Source organism: Bacillus rossius, chromosome 6 (assembly GCF_032445375.1).
Source record: "Bacillus rossius redtenbacheri isolate Brsri chromosome 6, Brsri_v3, whole genome shotgun sequence".
NCBI lineage: Eukaryota > Metazoa > Arthropoda > Insecta > Phasmatodea > Bacillidae > Bacillus > Bacillus rossius.
In genome coordinates, this window is record NC_086334.1 from 2598094 (window position 1) to 2622093 (window position 24000).

Genomic DNA, 24000 nt, shown 5'->3' on the forward strand with positions numbered 1-24000 from the left:
GGGGTTATGGTAGAGGTTGGAGGTTCTGGTGGAGGTAGTACGGAAAAGCACTTGATGTCCGTTTCCACGAGCGGGTTTATTTCGCTGAAGCCCTATCGCAGCCTGGCCGACACGTTGCAGGACGAACGTTCTCCCTTGCCGCGACCCGGACTCCCGAATTACAGAATAATGAAAACGAAATCTTGTTGACGAGATTTATTACTGGAATGCCTGTCACAGCCTGGACGACCACGTAGTGTGACGGACATTTCATCCATGCTGCGACCCAGACTCCATAACGTGTTACTACTCGCGGAGCGGAGCGAAGCAGGTCTGCTCCGCGCGGTAGCCAGACAGAAACTGACACTCCGTCCGCCCGCGTGCACCGCTATGCGCGGGCTGCGGAGGAGGGGAAGAGGAAGCGGGCCGACGTGGGAGAGATGCGACTCGCGGGGGGCATGGTTACAGTTCTACATGTTACACAAGCACTTAAATAACATTACATACATAAAAATACAAATACAAATACAAATGAATGACACATTACAATACACAACATGATACAAAATACATGGTCGTTCGTGGGCAGTCCAGGGCGCACGCGGGTGCGTCCCTGATAAAAAACACTATCACTGCACTGGTAATGCAAGAGATGGCACTGACGAGGCATAACGGCCTGAAGGAGCCGGAGAGACACTTGGGTCGACGTCAAGCTACAATAGTGGAAGTTTATCATCAATTTTTTTCTTTGTGCTATGTGGCCAGCCGCCATTCGGCTTGAGTCCTGGGTAAGGCATGGGTATAACGTTTTCATGCTCACAAAAAAGTGATGTTTGAACTGGAACAAATTGACAGTTTGCGTAATGCTGTAGGCCACATAGCATAAAAAAAAAACCTTTATCTATGCAGGCATGCATGGTCGTTGTTCCAGTTGGGAAGCCAAGTTCCACAAAGAGTTGAGGACCTACCCGAACACGCCCGAAGACTTCACCAGTTATATAAGTCTTTGTTACCGGTCTTCTCTTATATAGTCTTTGGTTTAAATTGAGGATAGGTTATGTAGAATTTGGTGTGGTTTTAATTTTAAAACGTAAGAATAAAATGTTTCTGTAATCTTTAATTTGGAGTATAATTTATGAAGTAAGGGACCTTCCAAAAAACAAATTTTATGAAGATGTTATTGTAATTTTAATACTACTAATATACTTATAATCTGATAATCCTGCAGACGAGCTTCCGTCGATCCTCGCCGGATTCTGAAAGACTTTGTCGTGGGGAGGGCAGTGAAGTTTTCAAAATAGTGTGTAATATTAAATTATTAGGCCATACGATTAAGAAACGCTTAAAATGAAAGGTCATTAATATATATATAAATTTTTTATAAATTTGAATTTGATATTGTACCTGCAATTGAGTTTTCGTCCGGTGGCAAGAATTCCCCCCTACCTTTTCTTACGTAGACATACTACTTGCAGATAAAATGTTTTAATAGTCACCTATTAACTGAACAGAAGTTAGCTCTATCCTGCCACACGGCACAGAGCGCTTGGGACATCAACAGCCTAAGTCATTCCACGCAACTACGGCAAATTCCAACCGAGTTTTTATATTTTTGCTTCATAATGTACAAACATAACGGTAAAGCAGTTAAATGGTGACATTCATACAAGTGTTTGCTTTCAATAAAATTAAATTCATAGTGCGAACCATCGTACAGGTTGCACCAGGGTCTTCAAGGCCTCTAATGTGTTCTTTTCATGAAGTATTACACAAACATTATTTTTTTTTGCCTTTTTGGCCGTTGGTACGGTTAGAGCTGGTACATAGGTACCTTACTACAGGTATAGACTATCAAATAAAATATAAATGAATGGGCAAACTATCATACAGGTTGTCCCAAGGAATCTGAAGGCCTCAAATGTGTTGTTTTCATTGAGTATATCACAATTTTTTTTTGGCTACTTTGGCAGTTGTTATCGATAGCGCTGGTACATGGGTACATTCCTAAACGTATAGACATGTATTAGCGCTATCGGTACCAACGGCCAAAGAGGCCGAAAATAATGTTTGTGACAACTCCATGAAAACAACACATTGTAGGCCTTCAGAGACCCTGGTGCAACCTGTACGATAGTTCACACCCTAAATTTAATTTTTATTGATAGGAATCACATGTATAAAGGTCACCATGTAACTGCTCTATCATTATGTTTGCACATTTTGTTGCAAAAATTTAAAAATGCGGTGGGAAATTGTTGAAGTTGCGTGGGATGACTTTAGGCAGTTTTTGTCCCAATCTCTCTGTCCCGGGTGGCTCTATAGAGCCGGCGGATAGAGCTAACTTCTGCTCAGTATGCTAATGTACTATTGTGTGCTATATGTTCATAAAAATATGCACATTTCACACACACACTAAACTAATTCACATCGTCATATACAGTAAATAAGGCATGAGCAAAATGTGAACCTACAACCATATATCTGTGCTTATCAGACTAGTGAAGCATGGCACCACTTCTAATGCAGTACAGAGAAGAGGGCAAAATGAAAGAACCTAATACAGGATGTTAAAAATAATAAACTATATTCAACCATTTAAACAGGTTTTTTAACTTTCTGCTCAAATAAAGTTTACTCTACAGCATGTAACAACCCAGATTACAGCCTTCTCCATGCCAACCATCAATAATAATTTGTTATAAATTTTTTGTCATATTTCAGGTTAGATTTTAAGTTTTTCCTTTTTCAAAGTTATTGTGAAAATAATTCTTAGGGTTTATTGGTTTTATTTTTAAAATTCACAAGTTTATTTTTTTTGTAATTTTTTGCTGGCTTCTTTGTGTGGGAAGGCGTGCTGATGTGATTTTCCCTCATTTTTTCCAAGACAGAGGCTTTGTTTCAAACGCTAGGCGTGTGAGCAACGGTCACAGGAGTGTGAGAAAGATACAAAATCGCTGCGTCGTGGGAACAGAAGTAAGCATTTCGTGGAAGCCTCTGTTACCGTGTGCCATGATTGGCTGAAAATTACATCAGCGAGCCCAGGACACTGCCCGCATGAAGGAAAGGAAGGCTGTAATTCAGTCATTGTAAACTATGAAAGAAACAATATAGTGTAAGATGGGGTAAATTGGTGGTGGGATAAATAAAAAAAAATATTTTGACAATTTTATAATACATAAATTAAAACATGCAAAAATATTACAAAATACATTTAGCAAGAATCCAAAAATATTTTCTGTTCAAATATTTTTTATAGAACTAACTGAAAAGTTTGTATCTGATTTTTTTTATAGTTCCATATCAAAACTAAAATAAAATTTGTTTTAGTGTAAAAAAATTGCCTTGTTTATTTATTTCAAATTTTCCTGGAAGAATTACTATATTTTGTAACTACACATGTTAATGTGGCAACATTATAAATAATTTTTTTTCATAAGAAAACAGAATAGATTCCATCTTTTAACATAAATCAATTTAGGTTTTGGAGCTGTAGCTACCATCAAACTACACAACTTGGGGTAAATGCAAGATCATTTTTTTTTTGTTAAATATTTACTTTAAATTCGTAAACAATGTTCATTCAGTAGGCTACATTAGTGGACTTTCGTATTATAAAAATTTCAACTGCATGAACTGAAAAAAAAAAAAAAAAAACCCTTAATTTTTCATTTATTGTAACCTATTTTACTCTGTACAAATATCTAGAACACTGTAAATTTTGTACATTTAAAACACATAGGCTAATAAAAACATATTAACGATTAGCTATATTATAAATTTTAAATTATATGAATCATTATTACTAGCAAGTTAGCACAACTGGTAACAAGTTCCTCCTTGTTCCCGCTACACAATGGCGATTGTGTTAAAGTCGTCACAGTGCTGATGGTGCTCTGGTGCTGATGTGTGCAGGTGCCTGGTGAGGGGATGCGCCCCGCGCCGCGCTGACGGGAGGAGATGATGTGGAGCGTAGCGACTCTCTGCCGGGCGAGCCCCGCGCTGCTCAGGTGAGTGCGTGCGCCGTGTCACCGGGTCAGCCGTGTCAGCCGTGTCACCGTCCACCTGGATGACGTGCACAGCTCCAGGGAGAACAACTGCTCGAGATATCCGAGTGGGGCCTGTTTGTGAAAAGCATTCAGGAATTCCTCGCAGGCCGACAAGTAGTTTTGTAGTTTCCGGTTTAAGTTTTTAAACCGTGTTTTTAGAAGAGCGAAAACGGCTAAATGGTGTGTTTTCAGAGTTAGTTTTAGGTATAAAACAAACAGTACAGATTCTTGAAAGCATATCTTTGCCACATAATGTTACGGTCACCATTCAAATTTCATAGTGGTCCTACGCACAATGAAAAGACTGCGCGCTAGCTCAAAGTCTTTCGCTTAGAGGTGATACCGGCGAGCGTCGCTCTTATCATCCGCCTAACACCTCGTCTCGACGTCAGGGTCTTTAAAGACGATCAGGAGGTGGGGGGAGAGAAGGGGCAGTAAGCTAAATGGAGTCGGAACAGCCCCATTTCTACCCTTGATGTGTTGAAGTCCCCATTCTGTTGCAAACAAGTCAAGCAGCATGCCCTTCAATTGAACCTACACCTTATAAGCAAGGGCATGTATTTTTCACATGAAGATCTGCTCACTCATGATACTGCAACAAGGCGTGTCCGCACTAGTGATTGTTCCCTTGTGATTGGCGGCCGTCCGCAAGAGAAGCCTTTCCCCTATTTGGCCGGGCCACTCAGAACGCACTTGAATGTACACTGGATGACTGTGATTGGTGCGCTGACAATGGACTTATACCTGAAATAAACCTAGCTAACCGCGAAACACAGACAATGGTACAAAGTTTAAACACACAGCTGGTATGGAAAATTTTTCACGAAAAATATATGGTTTTACTTATAAGCATTAAGTTGGTTAGTTTTACTGGTTCATCATTTTCCTAGTTAAGGATAACGTAATATTTTCATTATTTTTTTACTGTATAACATCACTTGCCATAAACATGAATGTTCACTGTTCATTTCTACAATAAATCACCTCTTATTGTCAGAAAAATAAAATATTGCAGTAATTTAATTCAAAATCATTAATATTAGTGACCCACAGCTATGTTGCCAGATGTGCTCCTGTCTCTCTAGTATCTTCTGTCTTCCAGTCCTTCCCTTCTTCTCGTGCAGTTCACTCTCCCTCATGCTACTCGCGAGTGTCGCCGGTTGCAGGGGCTTGGGGCGGGCGCAGGGCAGACTGGTGCGGGGCGCCCGGCAGGCCAGGCAGGCCGCGGGTCGCGGGCGCTCTCCGGGGAGCTCCGCCCTCCTCGGCTGCTCCGTCGTAGCCGCCTCGGCCTCCTGGGGCACCGGGCTGGTGGCGGCCCGCTGCGACGCTCCCGCTCCCGAGGTCCCGAAGCCGGCCCCTCCCCTGCCCGCGTCCACTGAGGGAGAGCCGGCGTTCGACTGGAGGAGGTTCCTGGAGTACCTGCGCCCTCACGTCTGGCTGCTGTCGGCTGCCGTGGCCGTAAGTCTTCGTGCTGTGTTCAATGTTCGTGAGTGCAGCAAAGTAGAACTACAGGAGAACTTGTTGTGTATGAGCGTCAAATGAGCATTATTAAGCCATGGTCAAAGTTGTTGACAAAGGAGGGGGGGGGGGGAAATCCTGGGACCCGGGCACCAGGAAGGCCCGGTTGAGTTTCAAGATAGTTTGTAGAATTCAAAGGAATCTTTAAAAGCTATGCGATACAAACAGATTACATTTACATTATGGTCACTGTAACGTTTACATTTTAAAATTTTTTTGTTTTAATGGTGGATATTGAAAAGTTTGTACTCTAAATAGTAGGGAAGGGTGCAGACAAAATTATTTGACTCTGGGCCCTTAATTTCTCTCTACGGTCCTGGAGATGGTGGAAATGGCCGGAACATTCATCTCAAAGATAACGTGAGTTGTATTTGTAGATGTTCCTGGTAGCTGACAGGTTTTGTCACTATTTCCCAGTCTCTCATATCAAACCAAGTTTGTTCAGCTCCATTCTCAGTGCATCAGCCATCAGACTAGTTGTTGACGATACATATAGTCCTAATCACATGTTAGTGTCTATGTCATGTAACTTATCTCAAATTTGGCAGTTCTCAAAAGTAATACCATTGGTATCATTTCCTGACGTCACTTGCAAATCAACACACAATGTTTGTTCCCAATGTTGAAAATCACATAAAGTGGTTTAAATGTACTGTTGACAGAACAAAAGTGTTAAAAGGATACATTACCATTGGTACTACTTTTTAGAACTATTAAATTTGGGGCAAATCACATGACGTAGACTATACGTTTCTTACTTACAAAAAAGTTGGTCGGAACTACCAGGATCTGAATGTTCGAACCCTGACGTGGTTCTGCAGTTATGTCACGTGGAATGCTGGAAAGTGTTAAATCGTGGTTGTAAACAGTTAGTTGTACTGTAGCAGACGGACGTTATGTCCCTCCTAGGGAGCGTTCGTGGTGGCCATCCTGAACATAGAGATCCCTCGGCTCGTGGGTGGGGTCGTGAACGTCGTGGCGAAGATGGTGCGCGGGGAGGACTCCGCGTCGTTTGCAGACGAGATGCGCGGCCCTGTGAAGCGTCTGCTGGCCATGTACTCGTTGCAGGTCAGTTTCCTTGACTCGCTGCATGCAAGCTGTATTACTTCAGTTGGGCCATTGTATTAGGCTTTGGACTAATTTAGTCATGGTTTAGTGGTAAGGAATCCAGAGCAATTAACAGCAAATGATTGGTCTCCTGTTTATGTGAGTGTGAGAGCTGTCTTCAAAAAAAAAAAAATTATTGTCAAGAAAAAAACTAAAAATCGAGTTTCTCTAAGGCGAAATGATTATTCACTCAAATTTTGCAAATATATTTTAGTTCACCTAAGGTGTATTAATATCTGAAAACTGGTTTCCAGTGGTGGTTACCTATTGCATACGTTACACAAATGCGATCATGATTCTCGCCGATCATAAAGCTCAAAGCTAAATGACGAGCGCTTGAAAGAACGTTCTTCCAGATGGTGTTCAGTGAAGGTAACTGGGGCGGTGTGTTGTGGGCGCAGGCGGCGTTCACGTTTGTGTACATCTACGTGTTGTCGTGCGTGGGGGAGCGTGTGGCCGCACGCATGAGGCAGGACCTGTTTGCGGCGGTCATGCGGCAGGACCTGTCGTTCTTCGACCAGCAGCGCACCGGCGAGATCGTCAACCGGTGAGTCCCCCCGTCCGCCCGCCCTGGTCGGGAGGTGCTGGTCTCAAGCTGGCTCATGTCTCTGCACGGATAGTAGTGGCGACATGCCACTTGGATCTGGGGAGATTACAACTCTCTCAGCTCATTGGTTTGTATAAAAAAGAGCTCATAGCCAGAGAACTTGGACATTTTCTAAATTGATTAATTCAATTTTTAATTGAAGGGTTTTTGACGTGATAATGTCTCATAAATCGATGAACGTCGGCTGCACGCACAAAAAATTGTCACGTTCCGCCTGAGCCGAGCGTGCAAGAACCGGCCAACCACCGTGCGAGAAAAATCTTCTATAATATCAAACAGGTTAAGGTGGGGCTTTTTAAACTAATTGTTCAGAATTATATTTAAACAAATTATTTAAATTAATTTTGCAAAAAAACTGTAAATAATATTTGAAAATTAAAAAGTGTGCAATTTTTCATCTATGTTTTCTTATGACGTTATCACCTAAAGTTATCGTCCGTAAACCGACTTTACAGACAACCCCCTTTTATTTTTAATTGGTCTTAAAGGATTCAAAGTGAATAATAACCACTTAGCTGTAAGTTTTGAAAAACAAGTTCCCTTCACATTACTGAAATTTTTCTGAGCACAACCTTCTTCTGATATGTAGGCTACCGTGAAGTTAACATTTTGTGAATTTTGTCTCTGTTAACAGCTGAGATGGTATTGGTGCTTTAAACAGTAACCTTTTGACATCCACTTCTCACCTTTATGACATGGGTAGTCCAATTTAGTTAATTATTTTTTACTCTTGGTTACAGGTTGACTACAGACGTCCAAGACTTCAAGAGTTCATTCAAGCTGTGTATTTCCCAGGGCCTACGTAGCATCACACAGGTACCATTCGAGTGTGTTCTTCTAGTATTGCACTTCCTACGGCATTCTGTAAATGTTTGGTGACTTGAAACTTGCAAACATTATTTTATTGTTGGATCATCTGAGTGCTCTCATCATATAAAATTTTTTAGGTAGTGTGTCATCTTCAATCATGGAACATGAAGTAAATTTTAAATACCATACATTGTGTTTAAAGTCTCAATAATATTTTTTCTGCTACAAAATGTTATTGATCTCATTAATAATGTACTAAAAGTGCATATATCTACTTAAATCAGTGGACTTTTACTGTTTTATAATGTAATAAAATGTCCAAAAAACATGTATTTTCATCTATTTTAAATAAACTTTTAAAATAATCAAGGATAAATTAAGATAATTTAAATGCATGACGGAATCAGTCGGTGAAATATTTTATTCGCCTCAACGTTGATGAATATATTTGGGTGGCCACGAGTGTCACGTGATGTCGCTGTCGACAGATTGTGGGCTGCGCGGTGTCGCTGTTCGTCATCTCCCCGGAAATGACCTACGCCATGCTGACCTTCGTGCCTCCCATCATCGTCGCAGGCACGGCCATCGGCTCCTTCCTGCGCACCATGTCGAGGAAGGCCCAGGAACAGGTATTCCTCCCACTGGGATCCCCGGCCGTCTTTGTTCATGTGCGTGTGCAAACAGCGGAACCCCAGTACCAAGCACCGTGTTTTGTCGCATAATCATTGCATATTTTGTGCTAAAATAAAATGAAAAGCAGGGGTGTGATTTCTATGTGAGAAAATAATTTTTTCTGAGATTAAGTTTTTCATAACAATAAAAACATGTTTCATGAAAAGTACATTTAATTAAAAAGCAGGGTATACAAAAGCATGCCAAACAATTTAAATTAATTATTCATACAATTGGTTCAAAAATATCTTTGTTAATGCATCTGTGGTGATTCATGAGAATTTATTTCATTATAATCTGCAAGAGAGAAAACAAAAGTATTAATAATAAAATAATGCAATAAGTTTAAATAAAACACTGCACTGGTAAATTAAATTTAACTCACTAGAATTTCTCGGCATCACTTATTTCCATACATGATGAAAAGTTGCTTCTGCTGAGGTTGTCATAGGACTCGTTGGAAACTGTCCAACATTAGCAAAGATAGTTGTTTCAATAACGTTTCTGCCTATTGTTCCACACGCACACACTTCACCCAGTCCAACATTAACTTCTCATCCGTCCTACCTTTCTCTTGAACACGTGCAAGATACCATGTGGAAATAATCCTTGCAACTTGAACGCACAGTGCTTCGTCCTGTGATCTTCGACAAGGTCATGTTAATACCTACACAGAGCACTCGGAATCTAACAGTCGGACCAAAATCATTATGTAATTTTTATGTGAGAATTTTTTTTTTCCAAAATTTGACGCTCTGAAATAACAATGCAATAATTATGTGAGTGCTCGATGATGCACTAAAACATGGTACCTCGCTTCACTTCAGGAATTATGCACTAAAACACGGTACCTCACTTCACTTCAGGTATTTTTTTATAGTAACATTTTAGTATAAAGTATTATCATTATTAAGTTTCAGAACTGCTATATTGTAACGAGACTTACCTGTATTACTGGTTTTATCTATTTCACCGTACTAGAACAAGCAAAATATGAATGAATTTTGATATGTTTTAAATTTTCGTGCATTTTGCCAAATTTTTTTTTTGGGCTCTTAAACGGTTCCATGATTCATTGGTTTGTGTATACCAAGCGTCAGTGAGTAGCGTGCACAGAATTTCATTTTGAGTAGGGTTCGGGCTGGGGGGAGGATGGGGGGGGGGGGGGGATATAACCACTTTGAATGCAGTTTTTTTTTTAAAATTCTTTCATTTTGCCGGTGGGAATGCTAGATTTTTTTTTATAATTTCCGGAAAGTGGGGGGGGGGGGGGATATTTCCCTCGCCCATCCTTCCTTCCCTGGGGACGCCTCTGGTGTCGGTTGTTCTCTGGAAGGTGACGTGCTGGCGACTTGGTGCCGTGCGGTGTCGTCTGTGAGGGGAGCATCTCACGCGAGCGCGAGAGTGTGCAGGCGGCGGTCGCGACGTGGGTGAGCGAGGAAGCAGTCAGCAACGTGCGGACGGTGAGGGCCTTCGCGATGGAGGCGGAGGAGTGCGAGGCCTTCAGTCGGCAGACGGAGGAGAGCCGGCGACTGAACGAGCGTCTGGGCCTCGGCATCGGCCTCTTCCAGGTACGGTCGGCCCCCGCCCTTCCCTCGCGGGTTCAGCCTTGCAGCCGGACCTTCCACCGCGCAGCATGGATTGTCTGCACCCTACTGCAGTTGGCGGAATCTCCGCCGTTCTTCAGCGTATTGTCACGCTGCTTCCCCAGAGGTTTCTGATGTGTGTCCAGCTATCAGATGTGCAGTTAAAGTGGAAACCGTGCATGAGAAGGAAAACAGCATAACAAATTTCATTTAGTGAAAGTATGCAGACGCTCGTTTGCGATCTGCATTAAGTGGATTGAAGAGTTAATGTAGGATGTCTGAAATAAATGAACATGAAAGCAAATAAGTCTGGTTTTGTAGCTTGTATTTACTGATTTATAGGTATCTTTTAAATCCAGCGTTAACGAAAACAACCGATAATAAAGTTAAGTCGGTTTAAAAGAAAAAAGGAATGTGCTAGATGCAAAAGAAAACTGGTCGCTTAGCGCAGTAGTACTGCGGGCGGACAGACTGCTTAAAGCTTAAATAATAAGCACCCCCTTGGAATAAAGGAGTAAAAAACTTAATGCGAATCGCTGAACACTTATCAGAAGTACGAATAAATAAAAATGTAAGTTAGTGCTGAGAAAATCACTAATTTGTGGCACAGTATCAGTGTTGGTGTCCCTGACTATTAAATATTAACTATTATCTTCACCAAAATCCATTTCTTACAGGAAGCCTCAGATGAATTAGTGATCTGGATTTTATATTAATCTTGTCATGCTGCTGAGCCTCTAGATCCTCCCATTGGTGTATGATAGGTTCCAATATGAGTTACATTGCCCTTTGTTGTAATGTTAATGATTTTCCTTCATACCAAATGCTTTTCTTCTTTTTTCCTTTAGGCCTACCCCCTTTGCTTGGTGTGAAGCCCTCAGCCATTCTCAACTAACAAATGTGGCTGCATCTGTCTGCTGCGTGGATTTTGTAAATTGGAACATGTATAAATGTAACATTAAAATTGAATTTTGGTTTTAGAGGTTAGCTGTAATTTTTTTTGTTCTAAAATATTATTAAATGTGCTGGTATTATAACCAGAGGTGGATGGGATAGGCGTTTCTATTTCAGGGATGGGTTTCGGTCGGGAAAGACATTGGGTTATCGGGATTGGGTTTGAGAGCGGTAGCAACAGCGTAGAAATGGTTTCTGTATTACAAGTCATTGTTTCTTTCTTTACTCTTCGACTGACCTCGTGGTCTAGCGGTTAAGATCGCTGCCTTCTAACTTCGGGCGTGCTTGCGTGTCCCGGATCGAACCCCAGTTGTTGCCACCTCAACGTTTTTATTACTAGTAAAAATAAATTCAGCGCTACGCAGCGACACCTTCTAGCTCCTAAAGAATGAAACACAGCAGAAGTCAGCGTCCGAGCAGACGACGAGTTCCAAAGGTAACTCCACGTGGTTACACGCCCACCCCAAGCAACCACCTGTTGATAGGAAACACGATGGCCGCCTCTAGACAGAGAATAACACAGCCTCCTATCCCCTACCCCCCCTCTGAGGGGCCTATCCCCCAGTCGTCAGACTCCCCGCCTGCAGGAAGAGCGCTGCTTGCAGGCGGGCACCAACCTGTTCCTGAACGGCATGGTGCTGGGCACGCTGTGGGCGGGCGGGCGGCTGCTGGCGGCCGGCCAGGTGTCCCCCGGCGACCTGATGGCGTTCCTGGTGGCTGCCCAGACCATCCAGCGCTCCCTGGCGCAGGCCTCGCTGCTGCTGGGGCAGGTGGTGCGGGGGCTGGGCGCCAGCGCTCGGGTCTTCCAGGTGCGTCCGCGAAGCCCACGTGTCAGTCCTGGTTCGAGAACTGCGAATATGATCCCAGTACCATCAGGGGCGCAGCTACAGGGGGGGAGGGGGGAAGGGTATTTTTCCCCCCCTCTGAAACCTTGAAATGGGGGCAAACGGGGGCAAACAAAGTGCTGTGTAATCAATTTTTATATTATAAAACTGCTTAAATAGCACCATTTTCCACCTTGAAATACAAATTTTCCCGGGGGACGACCCCCGGACCCCCCACTTCAATAGGGGGGATCGATGATTCTTTATAAAAATGTATATTGCCCCCCCTTTGGAAATTTAGTTGTTGCGCCCCTGAGTACCATATCATTTTAACAGTAGGTGCCGTGCGAACATCATCTTTTTAGTTCGAATACAAATACAAATCCCAAATTATTTTATTTATAAATACAAATATTGAATTTGAATAGTAAGAATGAGATTTAAAATCCATTAAGTTTTTTTTTTATTTTGTAAAAATTTCTGAACAATTAGACCTTAATATTAAGGTAAAAGGTTTGTTAGGTTAAGTCAACTACAATAATTATATTGAAAATATTTGTTAAAATATTTAAATTATGAAATAAATAATTGTTCTTTTAATTATGCAGTTAACCTAACTTAAACCTAACCAACATTTCATTTCAATTCCTACTCGCGTTGATTTCCACAACCTTGAACCAAAAAAATACAGTGATATCCGTTGCAATATATATTTTACAAACAACGTGAATCTTTTTTAAAGTGCTGTATTCCCAAATTAGTGATTAAATAGGCTAATTTTTTAATATGTAAATACTAGTTATTCATGTGTTTTCTTTGATAACGTATTGAACTTCCTGAAATATTGGACATTTTATAGTATAATTACAAGACTCTATCTAAGACAATCTTGAATGTAATTTTATCTGAGATTTAAGGTGGCCTTTAAAATAAAGAACATGAATATAATGCTATCTCAACTTTGATAACCTGAAATAAAATTTTGTCTAAATAAAATATCACATATTTACACAAAATTTATGCTTATCTAACAAATCTAAGGCACATAACATGTGGGCCAAAAATCAGTTGATGTATTCATGGAATTTATCTGAAACAATTTGTACATTTATTGAGTCAGTAAAAATATTCTGGTGTAATATTTTGAAGACACGTTCTGTGAAATGTTTCAGTTCATGAACTTGCAGCCGACCATGCCTCTGACAGGTGGCAAAGTTATTCCCTACCACTCGCTGATGGCAGATGTAGAGTTCAAGAATGTCACCTTTGCCTACCCTACGAGGCCAGGACAGGTGAGTTTATGGAATTAACTCTTTTTCCTAATTTTTGATTTTGATTTTTGTGATATTTCCGTGCCTAGATGCAGAATGTGTGTTAGCACCGGAGAGTAACGCACAAAGAGAGACTCACTTAAAGACATATTAGTGATAAAATAAACAATAATTTTTGTTAGATAGGGTTTTAGGTTGTACATTTTTTCACAGGAGATGGGACCTCCAAGTTATGGTGGTTTCCAAAAGTGTGAACCACTTGGGTACTGAGCCAGTGCTTATGAATTTGAGACCTGCTGGAGTGTTGGTCGTGCGGGCATGATGTGTCAGCGATGACGACCACCGAGAAATGAGAGGAGAGTAACAAAGAGAGAGTGGAGGAGGATACGGTTGGGCTGGACAGAGACAGACTGGACGAAGACAAATGAAGTTATCCATTCTTTGAGTAACCCAAACCGATTCAAGAACAAACACTTAGGTTAGGTACATACGTACTCTGTTCGCAGAACTGCAAAGACATGCCATGGGTGGCGCTGAATATGACATGCTGTAGCGTGATGAAGAGAATGTCGGTAGTGAGAGAGATGATCTTCAGTGATAGTGACGGGGGAAATGATTAGCAGTTGTATTGTAAAAACATTAAATAAATTCTTTAATTGAAAAAAATTGTTTAATATTACAGAATTCTGATATATTGTATTTTTTATATTGAATAATGAAACATTATTAATGACATTAAATACCGTATTTACCCATGTACCACCCGCACATTTTTTCTGAAAAACAACATTCAAAAGTCGGGGTGCGGGTCATACACGAAATTTGAGGTTTTGGACAACAATGAAGACTGAAAAAAATGGATTTATAGTACATTACCGAATGCTGGACGCATTTATTACAATGAAAATACAGCAAAACCCCTTATTTACGTTACCGTTATTTACTTTTTCCCGATATTTGCACCATTTTATTTCGGTCCCGTTTTAACCTCATATGATGCAATGCAATAAATTGCCGTTGTTTACAACGCGCGTATAAACTGCTTCCCGCAATTTACGCGGTTTATTCTGAGATTAACGCTTTCTAATTTAAATAATCGTAATACGACGTATTCTGATGTGTTTTCAAGACGTTTTTAAAAGTATTAAACTTTATCCGTAACGTGTCGGGAGTCGCTGTAATCCACCTATAAAACGTAAACAGCGCCAGTTGGCATCATTCTGTATAGAGCGCGCGCACGTAGTCGAAGATCGATAGCGATAGCTCGCAAACTTCTTGCTACGCGCGCGCTCTGTTTACAGCCGAGTTAACAATAACTGGCAACCCGCGCCATTTTATGCGTATCAATACAACTCACGTTATTGCTACGGGTTTTTTTACGTTGAATAAAATGGTTTTATGGCATCACTCATTATTTTTAATTATTTGGCACTACGAGCTTTATTTTTATTTGCAGGATGTTGCAACGGACTGAACAGTTGACGATTGTGGTTATTGCATACAAACATTTTAAAATTTATTTCACCAAATTTACGTCTGTTGTTTAGCAAAATTGATCTACTATTTTGTTAATGAATATTACTGGGTTTTTTTTCTTAATATTTCATGCATTTGTGTTAGTAAAATTCTGTGCTGCAGTTATAAAGAGTTTTCTTTGTTACAATGACAGACTCTTTTTCCCTATTTATGCAGGCACATGTAAATAGACATTACAGTGAAAAAAATTTTTTTCCAGAGAGTATGTTGAAAATTTGGGGTGCGGGTCATACATGGGGGTGGGTGGTACATGAGTAAATACGGTATTAGTTAAGCCTTTTTAACCCTCAGATATTTGGGTAAGAAAAAAAAATGTATTTAAATTCTTATTACATATTTTTTTGGTGATTCTGTGCTGTGATTTCCCACTAAGAAAGGAAAGTAAAAAAAAAGAGTGAGTTAATAATTTTTTCTTTAACTGAATAAATTTTTGTGAAGAATAATTAAAAAGGTTTTCTATGAACTAAAGAAATATTGAAGTATTCTATGAATGGTGTTCTGTTCCATGAGTTGAAGGCTAAGGTAGCTCTAGCTCTATTTGAATTAATATCCCTGTTAACCTTTCCTAAAGTGGAATCTTAATAATTTATATATGGTTTTGGCTTGGTCTACTTATGAGTTGAGATTTGTAGAATCTGCACAGCAGGACTGTGTTGTGTATTGCAGGTGGTTCTGAAGAACTTCAACCTCCGTCTCTGCCCGGGCAAGACGGTGGCGGTTGTGGGGGCGTCTGGAAACGGAAAGTCCACAATTGCTGCTCTTCTCGAGAGGTATGTCGTGTGGCTCTTTGATTGGTGACTCTCAATAGCTGTATGTGCTGGGAGGAAACTAGTGTGACTTCTTATGTATGTACAGATGCTAGAGAAGTTATCCTTTTAAAGTTATACGTACTTGCCTGAAACTATAAATTATGTACTAGTTGATTTATGGTAATATAATTACGCTACTAATGTTTTTGCAGTAAAAAGATGGTAATAATTCATGATATTTCATAACATTTATTATTTATAAAAAAGAAGAGCTAATTGAGTTATTAGTTATTCTTTCTTTTCATGGAAAATAAATTATTGTATTCGATGAAATATATATTCTTCAAGATTGTTGTGTGTTTGAGGATCTCTTGCAGAAAAATACCTCGTAGGTGTTAAAGTGTAGTTTAAATTTCAATGATATATATGTAAGGCTAGTAAAAGTAGTTTCGCTCGGTCGCTGCAGGTTCTACGACGTGGACGAGGGCAGCATCACGCTCGACGGGGTGGACCTGCGAGCCCTGGACCCCTCGTGGCTGCGCGGCCGCGTCATCGGCATCATCCACCAGGAGCCGGTGCTGTTCGCGACCTCCGTCGCCGAGAACATCCGCTACGGGCGGCCGGGCGCCTCCGACCAGGAGGTGGCGGAGGCCGCCAAGGTCGCCAACGCGGATGAGTTCATCCGCGCCTTCCCCCGCGGCTACGAGACGGTGGTGGGCGAGCGCGGGGCCACCGTGTCCGGGGGGCAGAGGCAGCGGATAGCCATCGCCCGGGCGCTGCTCAAGAGACCGTCCATCCTCATACTGGACGAAGCAACCAGGTACATGCAACCAACAACCCGGTGTTCGGTGTGTGTGTGTGTGTGTGTGTGTTTGTGTGTGTTTGTGTGTGTGTTTGTGTGTGTGTTTTTTTTTTTAAGTCAGTTTAATAATGAAGTCCGGTAAAATTATAGTCTACACTGCTTTAAACAAAGCAATTATTGAAATTAATTAACAAATATCAGAATTAATTATTATGGACTGGAATTAAACCTCAAATTAATAATTAAGTATCTCAAGGAAATAAGTATTTGTGTGAGTGAGTGTGAGGAGTGGCCCGCTTGCACTTTCTTAACTGTGACTGGAATGGACATGATGTGAAAACTATGTTTTCTGAATAAGTTTTAAAATATTTTAAGTTTTCTGCTTATTGCATGCATATATGCCAAAATATGGGCAGTATACAACATACAAGCACCCAATCCAGAGATGACTTATGTTTGTTAAAACCTACGTGCAAAATACTTGGGGCACCCCCTCCCCCCTCTTAAAAAATGCCGCGGGTGAAAACTACAGATTTTTGCCCCTGGTGTGAATTAGTACTGTATTTACTCGAATATTGGCAGGGGTTTTTATTTTTAATAATCATTCACAAAGACAAAGGTCGGCCTGCGATTGTGCTTTTATTTAATTTCTTTCATTGATTACCATTTATATTGAGTCACAATGATTTAATATACAGTAGAATCAATTTTCATTTGCGAATAATTTTTTTTTCATCAACAAACAGGAAAAAAAGTGTAAACAAAATATTTGATTACAAGACCAATATACAGGGTGTCCGTAAAAGACAGCATGTTTTTTTTTTTTTGGATCAGATAGAGAATAAATTCCGAGACAGGAAGTCTTTGCCGATTTTTGATCTGACCCATCGGTAATTAGTAATTAATTAAAATAGTTAACCAATGATGAGCGTGCTCTAAGAGAAATAAGGATAGTGGGGGGACTGTGCTTACTGGGAGAGAGATAGAGAGAGAGAGAAGGGCAAGGTACTACTGCTTACTGTCTCTCACGGCGTGCCAAGCAGCAGTAAGCGAGCACGTGTGTGTGTGCATGTGCTGACACACAGACACACACTTCGGCGGGCGGTCGTGGAGGGTGGTGGTGGAAGGAGGGGGCTCGCAGCGTGCAAGGGGGGAGGTGGTGGCACGTCGGGCTCAGAAGGGCGCAGCCCGGGACGATGCCAACATGTTTACCACCCCTGAAGTGTGTGTGGGGGTGTTGACTCACACACTACAGTAACTGGCAGTGCCGCGGGGCGAGTGTGAGGTTGAGACGGGCGCGTGCGCAGTGCGCTGGACGCAGAGTCGGAGAGGGCCGTGCAGGAGGCCCTGGAGCGAGTGTCGCGCGGCTGCACGGTGCTGGTCATCGCCCACAGGCTGAGCACGGTGCAGGGCGCGGACGTCATCGTGGTGCTGGACCACGGGGTCGTGGTCGAGGTGGGTCGGACACCCTAGTCTTTGAATATATATACTGTATAGAAGTCGCGAGTGGATAGGATTTACTCTACGTTTTTCAGAAGCGTATGATGAGCAGCTTGGGAACTTCACCGCTGCAGTGCGCTGCCGTAACGCCCTGTATCGTCTTAGTTGTTATTTACACGTTAGAGCGCAGCACTGTCGCCCGCTGTCATTCCCCCGCACCCTCCACCAATCATTCACTGCAGCTCAAGGTCGTTCAACGGGAGGGGGAAGGTGTGTTTGAAGAGTTCGACACTTGTCCGCTAGGGACCACCACGAGTCGATGCCCTAGAGATGGTGGCGATTGCGGCAGTGAATTAACCAACTACCTCAAAACCGTATTAGAAATTTTAACCTGGGCTGGCGACTTCTATACAGTATATATATTCAAAGCCCTAGTATTGTATTTCTAAAAGGGGGTTGTCGTTTAAGTCGTTTACGGACGATAACTTTACGTGATAACATCACAAGAAAACATTAATGAAAAATTGCATACTTTTATGTTTTGAATTGAATTATTATTCACTGAATTATCATTATTTTGTATAATACAAAGAAGGAGTTAATTGAAAATCACAATTTTTTCGATAAATTAACATTTATTTGCATTCGTAAATTTTAATCTTTTTTTTTATTACTTTATTTTACTTAAATTATACAGATTAAAATTACAAGTAACAATGTGCTATTATTAAGAATTTATTTACAATTGATATACATGTGTGATATTTAAGATCCTCCAATCTGTGTTATTCTGTTAAGGATAGAACGATGATATGAAAAGTAGGAAATCAAAGGAAGTGTTTCAAGTCTAATGTTCCTTGAAAAAGTCAAATCGATGGTTGTTCCTCTCAGCGTTGTTTTATACAATCGTTTATATTAGATAATAACTTTTTAGTCAAAATTGTAACATAACCTGTTATTACTGCACTCACCGACCGATGATACTTTTTTTTAATAATCAAAGAACAAATATATGAGATTATATCGCTAATAAAATTCTTAAAATGCAAGAATTAATTACTTTTTTTTGCCGCAATTGTTGTTGTAATAAACAATAGAAACCACATTAAATTTTCACTTCACTTTATAAACAGTTGACAAAACAGTTCACGTGTAGGTTGTGTGCTGCCGCTGTCTCTCTTCTACTCGGACGAATCGGCCGATGGAGTGGATGAGAGATAGACTCGTCACAAGCTGATCGAGCATCTGTATCGCTTCTTCCGCGCTCTCGCTTGCACGCTGGGCTCAGGGGAACGTGACAATAAGTCATGCTTTTTCGTGCGTGCAGCCGGCGTTCATCGATTTATCAGACATTATCACGTGAAAAAAATTAAAACTGTTCGTACATACATCATTGCTGGTCTACGCTGTATGTCATAGAGAAAACGTGAAGAGTGGACAAAGAAAAAAAAAGAATACACAAACTCGCAGAAATCAAGCCAATTCACTGAATGTCAATTGTTGAAACTGTCTCGTTGTCAGCACATTGTTTTTGTCTGTGCTGTGATATTCAGCAGAATTATCTGTGTGGTCTTACATTGACACTTGACGCTGGCTGATTTTGGCATGTTTTCTGTGGGTTTGTGTATTCGATTTTCTTAGTCCATTCTTCAGGTTCTCTCTGTGACATACAGTGTACATTGCATATGTGTGACCAAAATAATGTTTCAAATCAAAAATAAATGTTCTCCATTGCAAGAATCATTCAAAGAACTTGGGTGTTGTAATTTTGAGGCTATTTATTAAAATCATTAAAATGTACCGTATTTGCTTGCGTAAAGACCCTGCCCGCGTATACGCCCCCCATCCTTGTTTTGTAAACATTTTTGAAAAAAATTTAAAAACGTGTTTTTCTAAGAGGGGAAGTGAAGGACTGGTATTTCTAACACTCCTTTGTCTTGTTGGCTGGCTAGCTGGCAGGAGGGAGGTTAAGCCACGCCTCTGCCTCTCTCCCCCCCCGCCGCAGCGCTGCCTCTCTCCCCCCCCCGCCGCAGCGCTGCCTCTCTCCCCCCTGCGAACTCACTGCCTCTCTCTCCCTCCTGCCGCAGCACTGCCTCCCCCACCCTCCCTCATTAGGACAAAGACACATGACTTGCCAGTCGTTCCGCCAGCTGTTTCATTTAATCAAAATTGAATTGGCGTTTAAATAAGTTGTGGCGGTATTTCATTTTGCTTTTATTAAATGTTAGTTTTTCATACCTGAAAAAAAGAAAAATCTATTTTTTCCTCCAAATTCACGTATAGGCCCCCTCCCCTTTTTTTGAGTCGAAAATTAGGAAAAAAAGGGGGGGCCTTTACGCGAGTAAATATGGTAGTTAATTTGCAATGTCAGTGTATTTTGGACTAGCTAATTTTCATTGCTTCATAATTAAACTTTTTTTAAAGAGCTTTCCTTTGTTTACTGGCACCTTCATGCTAAGGATTTTGAGTGAAATTATTATTTTTTTTTTATAATTTTTAATATTTTCATGAGATTTGTATGTAGTAAAGGTGCCTTCCATTGTCAGAAAATTTAAACTGCTACCATCAGTTAACCCTAACCAAACGTTCATCCAAAACATGTACACAAATTATGTCTTTTATTATACTAGTTTGTTAAGGGGCCCGCCTACCTGGGCACACATACGGTGTGCAGAGCTTCAGGAAAAACAACGCGATTTCAAAACTACTCAAGATATCCGAGTGGGGCCTATTTACGAATAGCATTTAAGAGTTCGCTGAGGACCGAAAAGTACTTTTAATTTCGGATTAAGTTTTTAAACTGTATTTTTAGAAGCGTTAAAATGCCTAAAACGCGTGTTTTCAGAGTAATTTTTAGGCATAAAACAATCAGTACAGATTCTTGAAAGCACTTAAGGGGCTTGCATAACACCTTTATCTTCATTTCTCCGCCATATAATGTTACGGTCACCGCTCAAATTTCACAGTTATCCTGTGACGATGAGACGAATGCGCGCCAGTTCAGAGCCTTGAGCTTAGAGGCTATACCGCGCTGGAAGCACCAGCGAGCGTCGCGCTTATCATCCCGCCTCACTAACACACATACACCCCTGACGAGGCGGGCACCTTAAGTAGTGTGTATTATGTATTATGCTCGTTGCTACAGAAGAGCTACTCCGAGTAAAAACTGTTACATAATGTGCAACCTAGGGTTTCCAACTATTTCACCTTGACCATAAGGGACACTGAACCCCACCTAATAGAGGGAGGGGGGGGGGGAATTTGCATTTCTAGATGCAAATTGGTGCTATTTTAGCAGTTTTTGTAACTGAAAATTAATTATGCACCTGGTTGAAATATTAAAATTTTTTGTATTGGCCGAATAATTTTTTTGAGTGATGAATTTAATACATAAAAATTCCAGAAAACTCATATGTGATTGAACATTGATAAACTAACTTCAACTCTCTCCAATGCAAAATGTGATCAGTAAATAGGTGGGGGAAGGGGAGGTTGCTAAAGCCACTTAGCCCTTCCCCCACCCCCTTAGATTAGAGTGATGCCACCTGTCGGCGTCAACATGAACTATTTGGTGGCCAGGAACTGCGGAGTAAACGGAGCCTCGCAATGTCGCAATACATACTATAACAGGTGGTGCGGAGCAGGCGGGAAAATACTTTATCAATTTTATGCAGGTGTGTGAATTGAACTTTAAACAAGATACAGTAAATATCACGCCCCGTCCTGCCTACGTACGGGATAATTCTTTTAGTCACAGAATACGGGAAATCCCGTACAATACAGGACGGTTGGCAACCCTAGTGCAACCATTACATTTTCAGTTTTCTGCATTTCAGCTTGTTTGATGCTTGAAAACCATAGATAATACATACTTGAAGATATGTTAGTCACAATAATCTATTATTTATTTTAGTTTTTGTGGTATAAAGTTTATGTGTTTGATGCAAAATAAGAACTGTAAATTCACTGTAAACAAATGTTAATTTGTTTGTAAGTGTGACCCCTTGGGATATTTAGGCTGCTATAGAGTCCCATTCGCCAGCCCAAACTTTAACTACATGAAAGAATCAATGTGCTGAAAATAAAAACACCAAAACAACAAAAATCTTAATGACTATTCTATTTTAAATTCATTAAAAATTTTAAAGAGTATGTAATTGGATGGTAATGAAATGTATTATTTTTTTAGTGTGTTTTGTTGTGTTTTGACTGAGTACACATTTGTTTGATTTAATTGTTTTCTCCTTGGGTTATTGTGGCATGAATTATTTTTTGATATTTTGATATAGGTGAAAATTCATCATAAGTTTTGATTGTTAAGAATAAGGAATGGTATCTAAAAATACAAGCAACACCTTTCCATTCAACTTACTGTCCTAACTTGTGAGACATTATGTAGATAATTTTTTTATCCAGGTATACTGTGGGAAATAATGAGTTGTTAAGGTATTTATTATGGTTTTGTTACTGCAAAAAATTGTGTGAAAATGTTAAAGTATAATGACATTCATATTTTTTTTTTTTTTTCAGATGGGAGACCATGAGTCTTTGAAGAAGAAAAAAGGGTTTTACTGGAATCTGATCAGACAACAAGAAAATAACGAGAGATCTTTGTGATGGTCATTTCGTACGGTACTGCGTGATAATGTTGCAGTATGGTAAATATAAAGTTTCTGAATGTTTCTAGTATTCAGTTATTGCTAAATCTATTTGAAAACCAAAATTAACATTAAATATGTACGGGAGTACATGTACTTACTTTCAACGAGCAAATAGAATATTGCTTGCAAATTATCGATGCCATTTTTGTTACTGATAAGTAGGGACATGCATTTATCACATTTGCGATAACGCGATGTTTTACGCGAATTTCGGGAATTATTTTTCTGGAGAAACAGTGATTTTTCACTTTTTATAAAATACTGGAAATTCTCTTCCAAAAACTTTTAATACTGCGATATTGCCATTTGTCAGAAAGTGACTTGCTGATGGTGGGTCCACATATGCTCCAGGGGGAGGTTGGTTTCTCCAAATGCCTCTGGCTGCCTCGTAACAATATAAGCAACAAAGAGCTTCATTATTTTCATACATTAGATACAGTAACTGTATTGGTTAATATTTCAGAACCTTCATATATATTGTTGTTCAAGAAGAGATGCACTCAAAGTGACAATTACAGATGTTTTAATGTCTTGTGAAAGATAGTTTAAAGTATGTTACTTATGGATTGGATGTATTGAAGTAGATAGTGATAAATCAAAATATCTTATGCAGTAGTAAATAGTTTAATTCTAATTACATAGTAAAGGAATAATAAAGTTTGTTGATTTTCAAAAAAAAAAAAAAATTTTAAAGTGGACTTGTGCATTGTGATGTGTATGTAAGCTACCAAGGATATGTTGCATTAAAAAATAAAAAGTAACTAGTTCATTTTATAATTTGTGTTGATTAAACCCTCATATCTCTATATGTATATCACAGTTATATTTTTGTAGTGTATTTATTGTATTTATTGGAAAGTACTGTATCAGTACTTCTGTGTTAATTTTGAAATGGAATTTAGTTTTTGTGTGAACAGTTATTTTTGATGATGGTGAAATATATAAGGGATATTTATATGAGTGTTGTAAAAAAATTGAAGCCTGAAATTGGTGTTTGTATGTACCTTTACAAAATTGTAATAAAAACTTAAAATAAATCTTTTTTTTTTTAATGTTTTATATTTACAGGAAATGGCAATTGTAAGCATAGTTTATGTGCCAGTGACGGAAACAGTGTGTTGAAAGAGGATATAATAATGGTTTACAATGGTTTTGCTCCTAAAATTTATACATACGTACTTGGAAGGAATTAGGAATCTTCATTTAATTAGTAATTTTATTTTAAATGGTGGTATGTTACAATTTTTTTTTGGTATTGGATGCAAGTACACCATCTCTCTTGCTTGAAAAGAAAACCACATACATACTTACTGAAGACCTAGCGTGGAGAGGAGCAGGGTGATGAATGGACGCCTGCAACTGGTCTCAGGGCCCGGACGGGAGTCCCGGGAGCTAGCTCGGTCATGCCGAGCTGCGTCGGTGTTTGCCGAGCATGCCC

General features: G+C 40.1%; 1 protein-coding gene across 4 annotated transcripts; it reads left to right on the top strand.

Annotated features, from left to right (window-relative positions):
• The first annotated feature begins 1016 nt into the window (after window positions 1-1016).
• On the top strand, window positions 1017-23248 carry LOC134532502 (mitochondrial potassium channel ATP-binding subunit). 4 transcript variants are annotated; one of them, XM_063368952.1, is made up of 14 exons: window positions 1017-1069; window positions 3892-3986; window positions 5192-5483; window positions 6453-6611; window positions 7052-7197; window positions 7998-8073; window positions 8556-8696; window positions 10152-10310; window positions 11885-12088; window positions 13276-13395; window positions 15577-15680; window positions 16126-16479; window positions 17769-17916; window positions 22432-23248. In XM_063368952.1, exons 2-14 carry the CDS (start codon window positions 3937-3939, stop codon window positions 22516-22518), a joined length of 2040 nt encoding a protein of 679 aa, XP_063225022.1. In that variant the 5' UTR covers window positions 1017-1069; window positions 3892-3936; the 3' UTR covers window positions 22519-23248. The 4 variants fall into 4 exon arrangements, with proteins under 4 accessions (XP_063225022.1, XP_063225025.1, XP_063225024.1 ...); XM_063368955.1 differs by having other exon boundaries at window positions 1034-1119; XM_063368954.1 differs by lacking the exon at window positions 1017-1069 and adding an exon at window positions 1131-1333.
• Window positions 23249-24000: the final 752 nt, after the last annotated feature.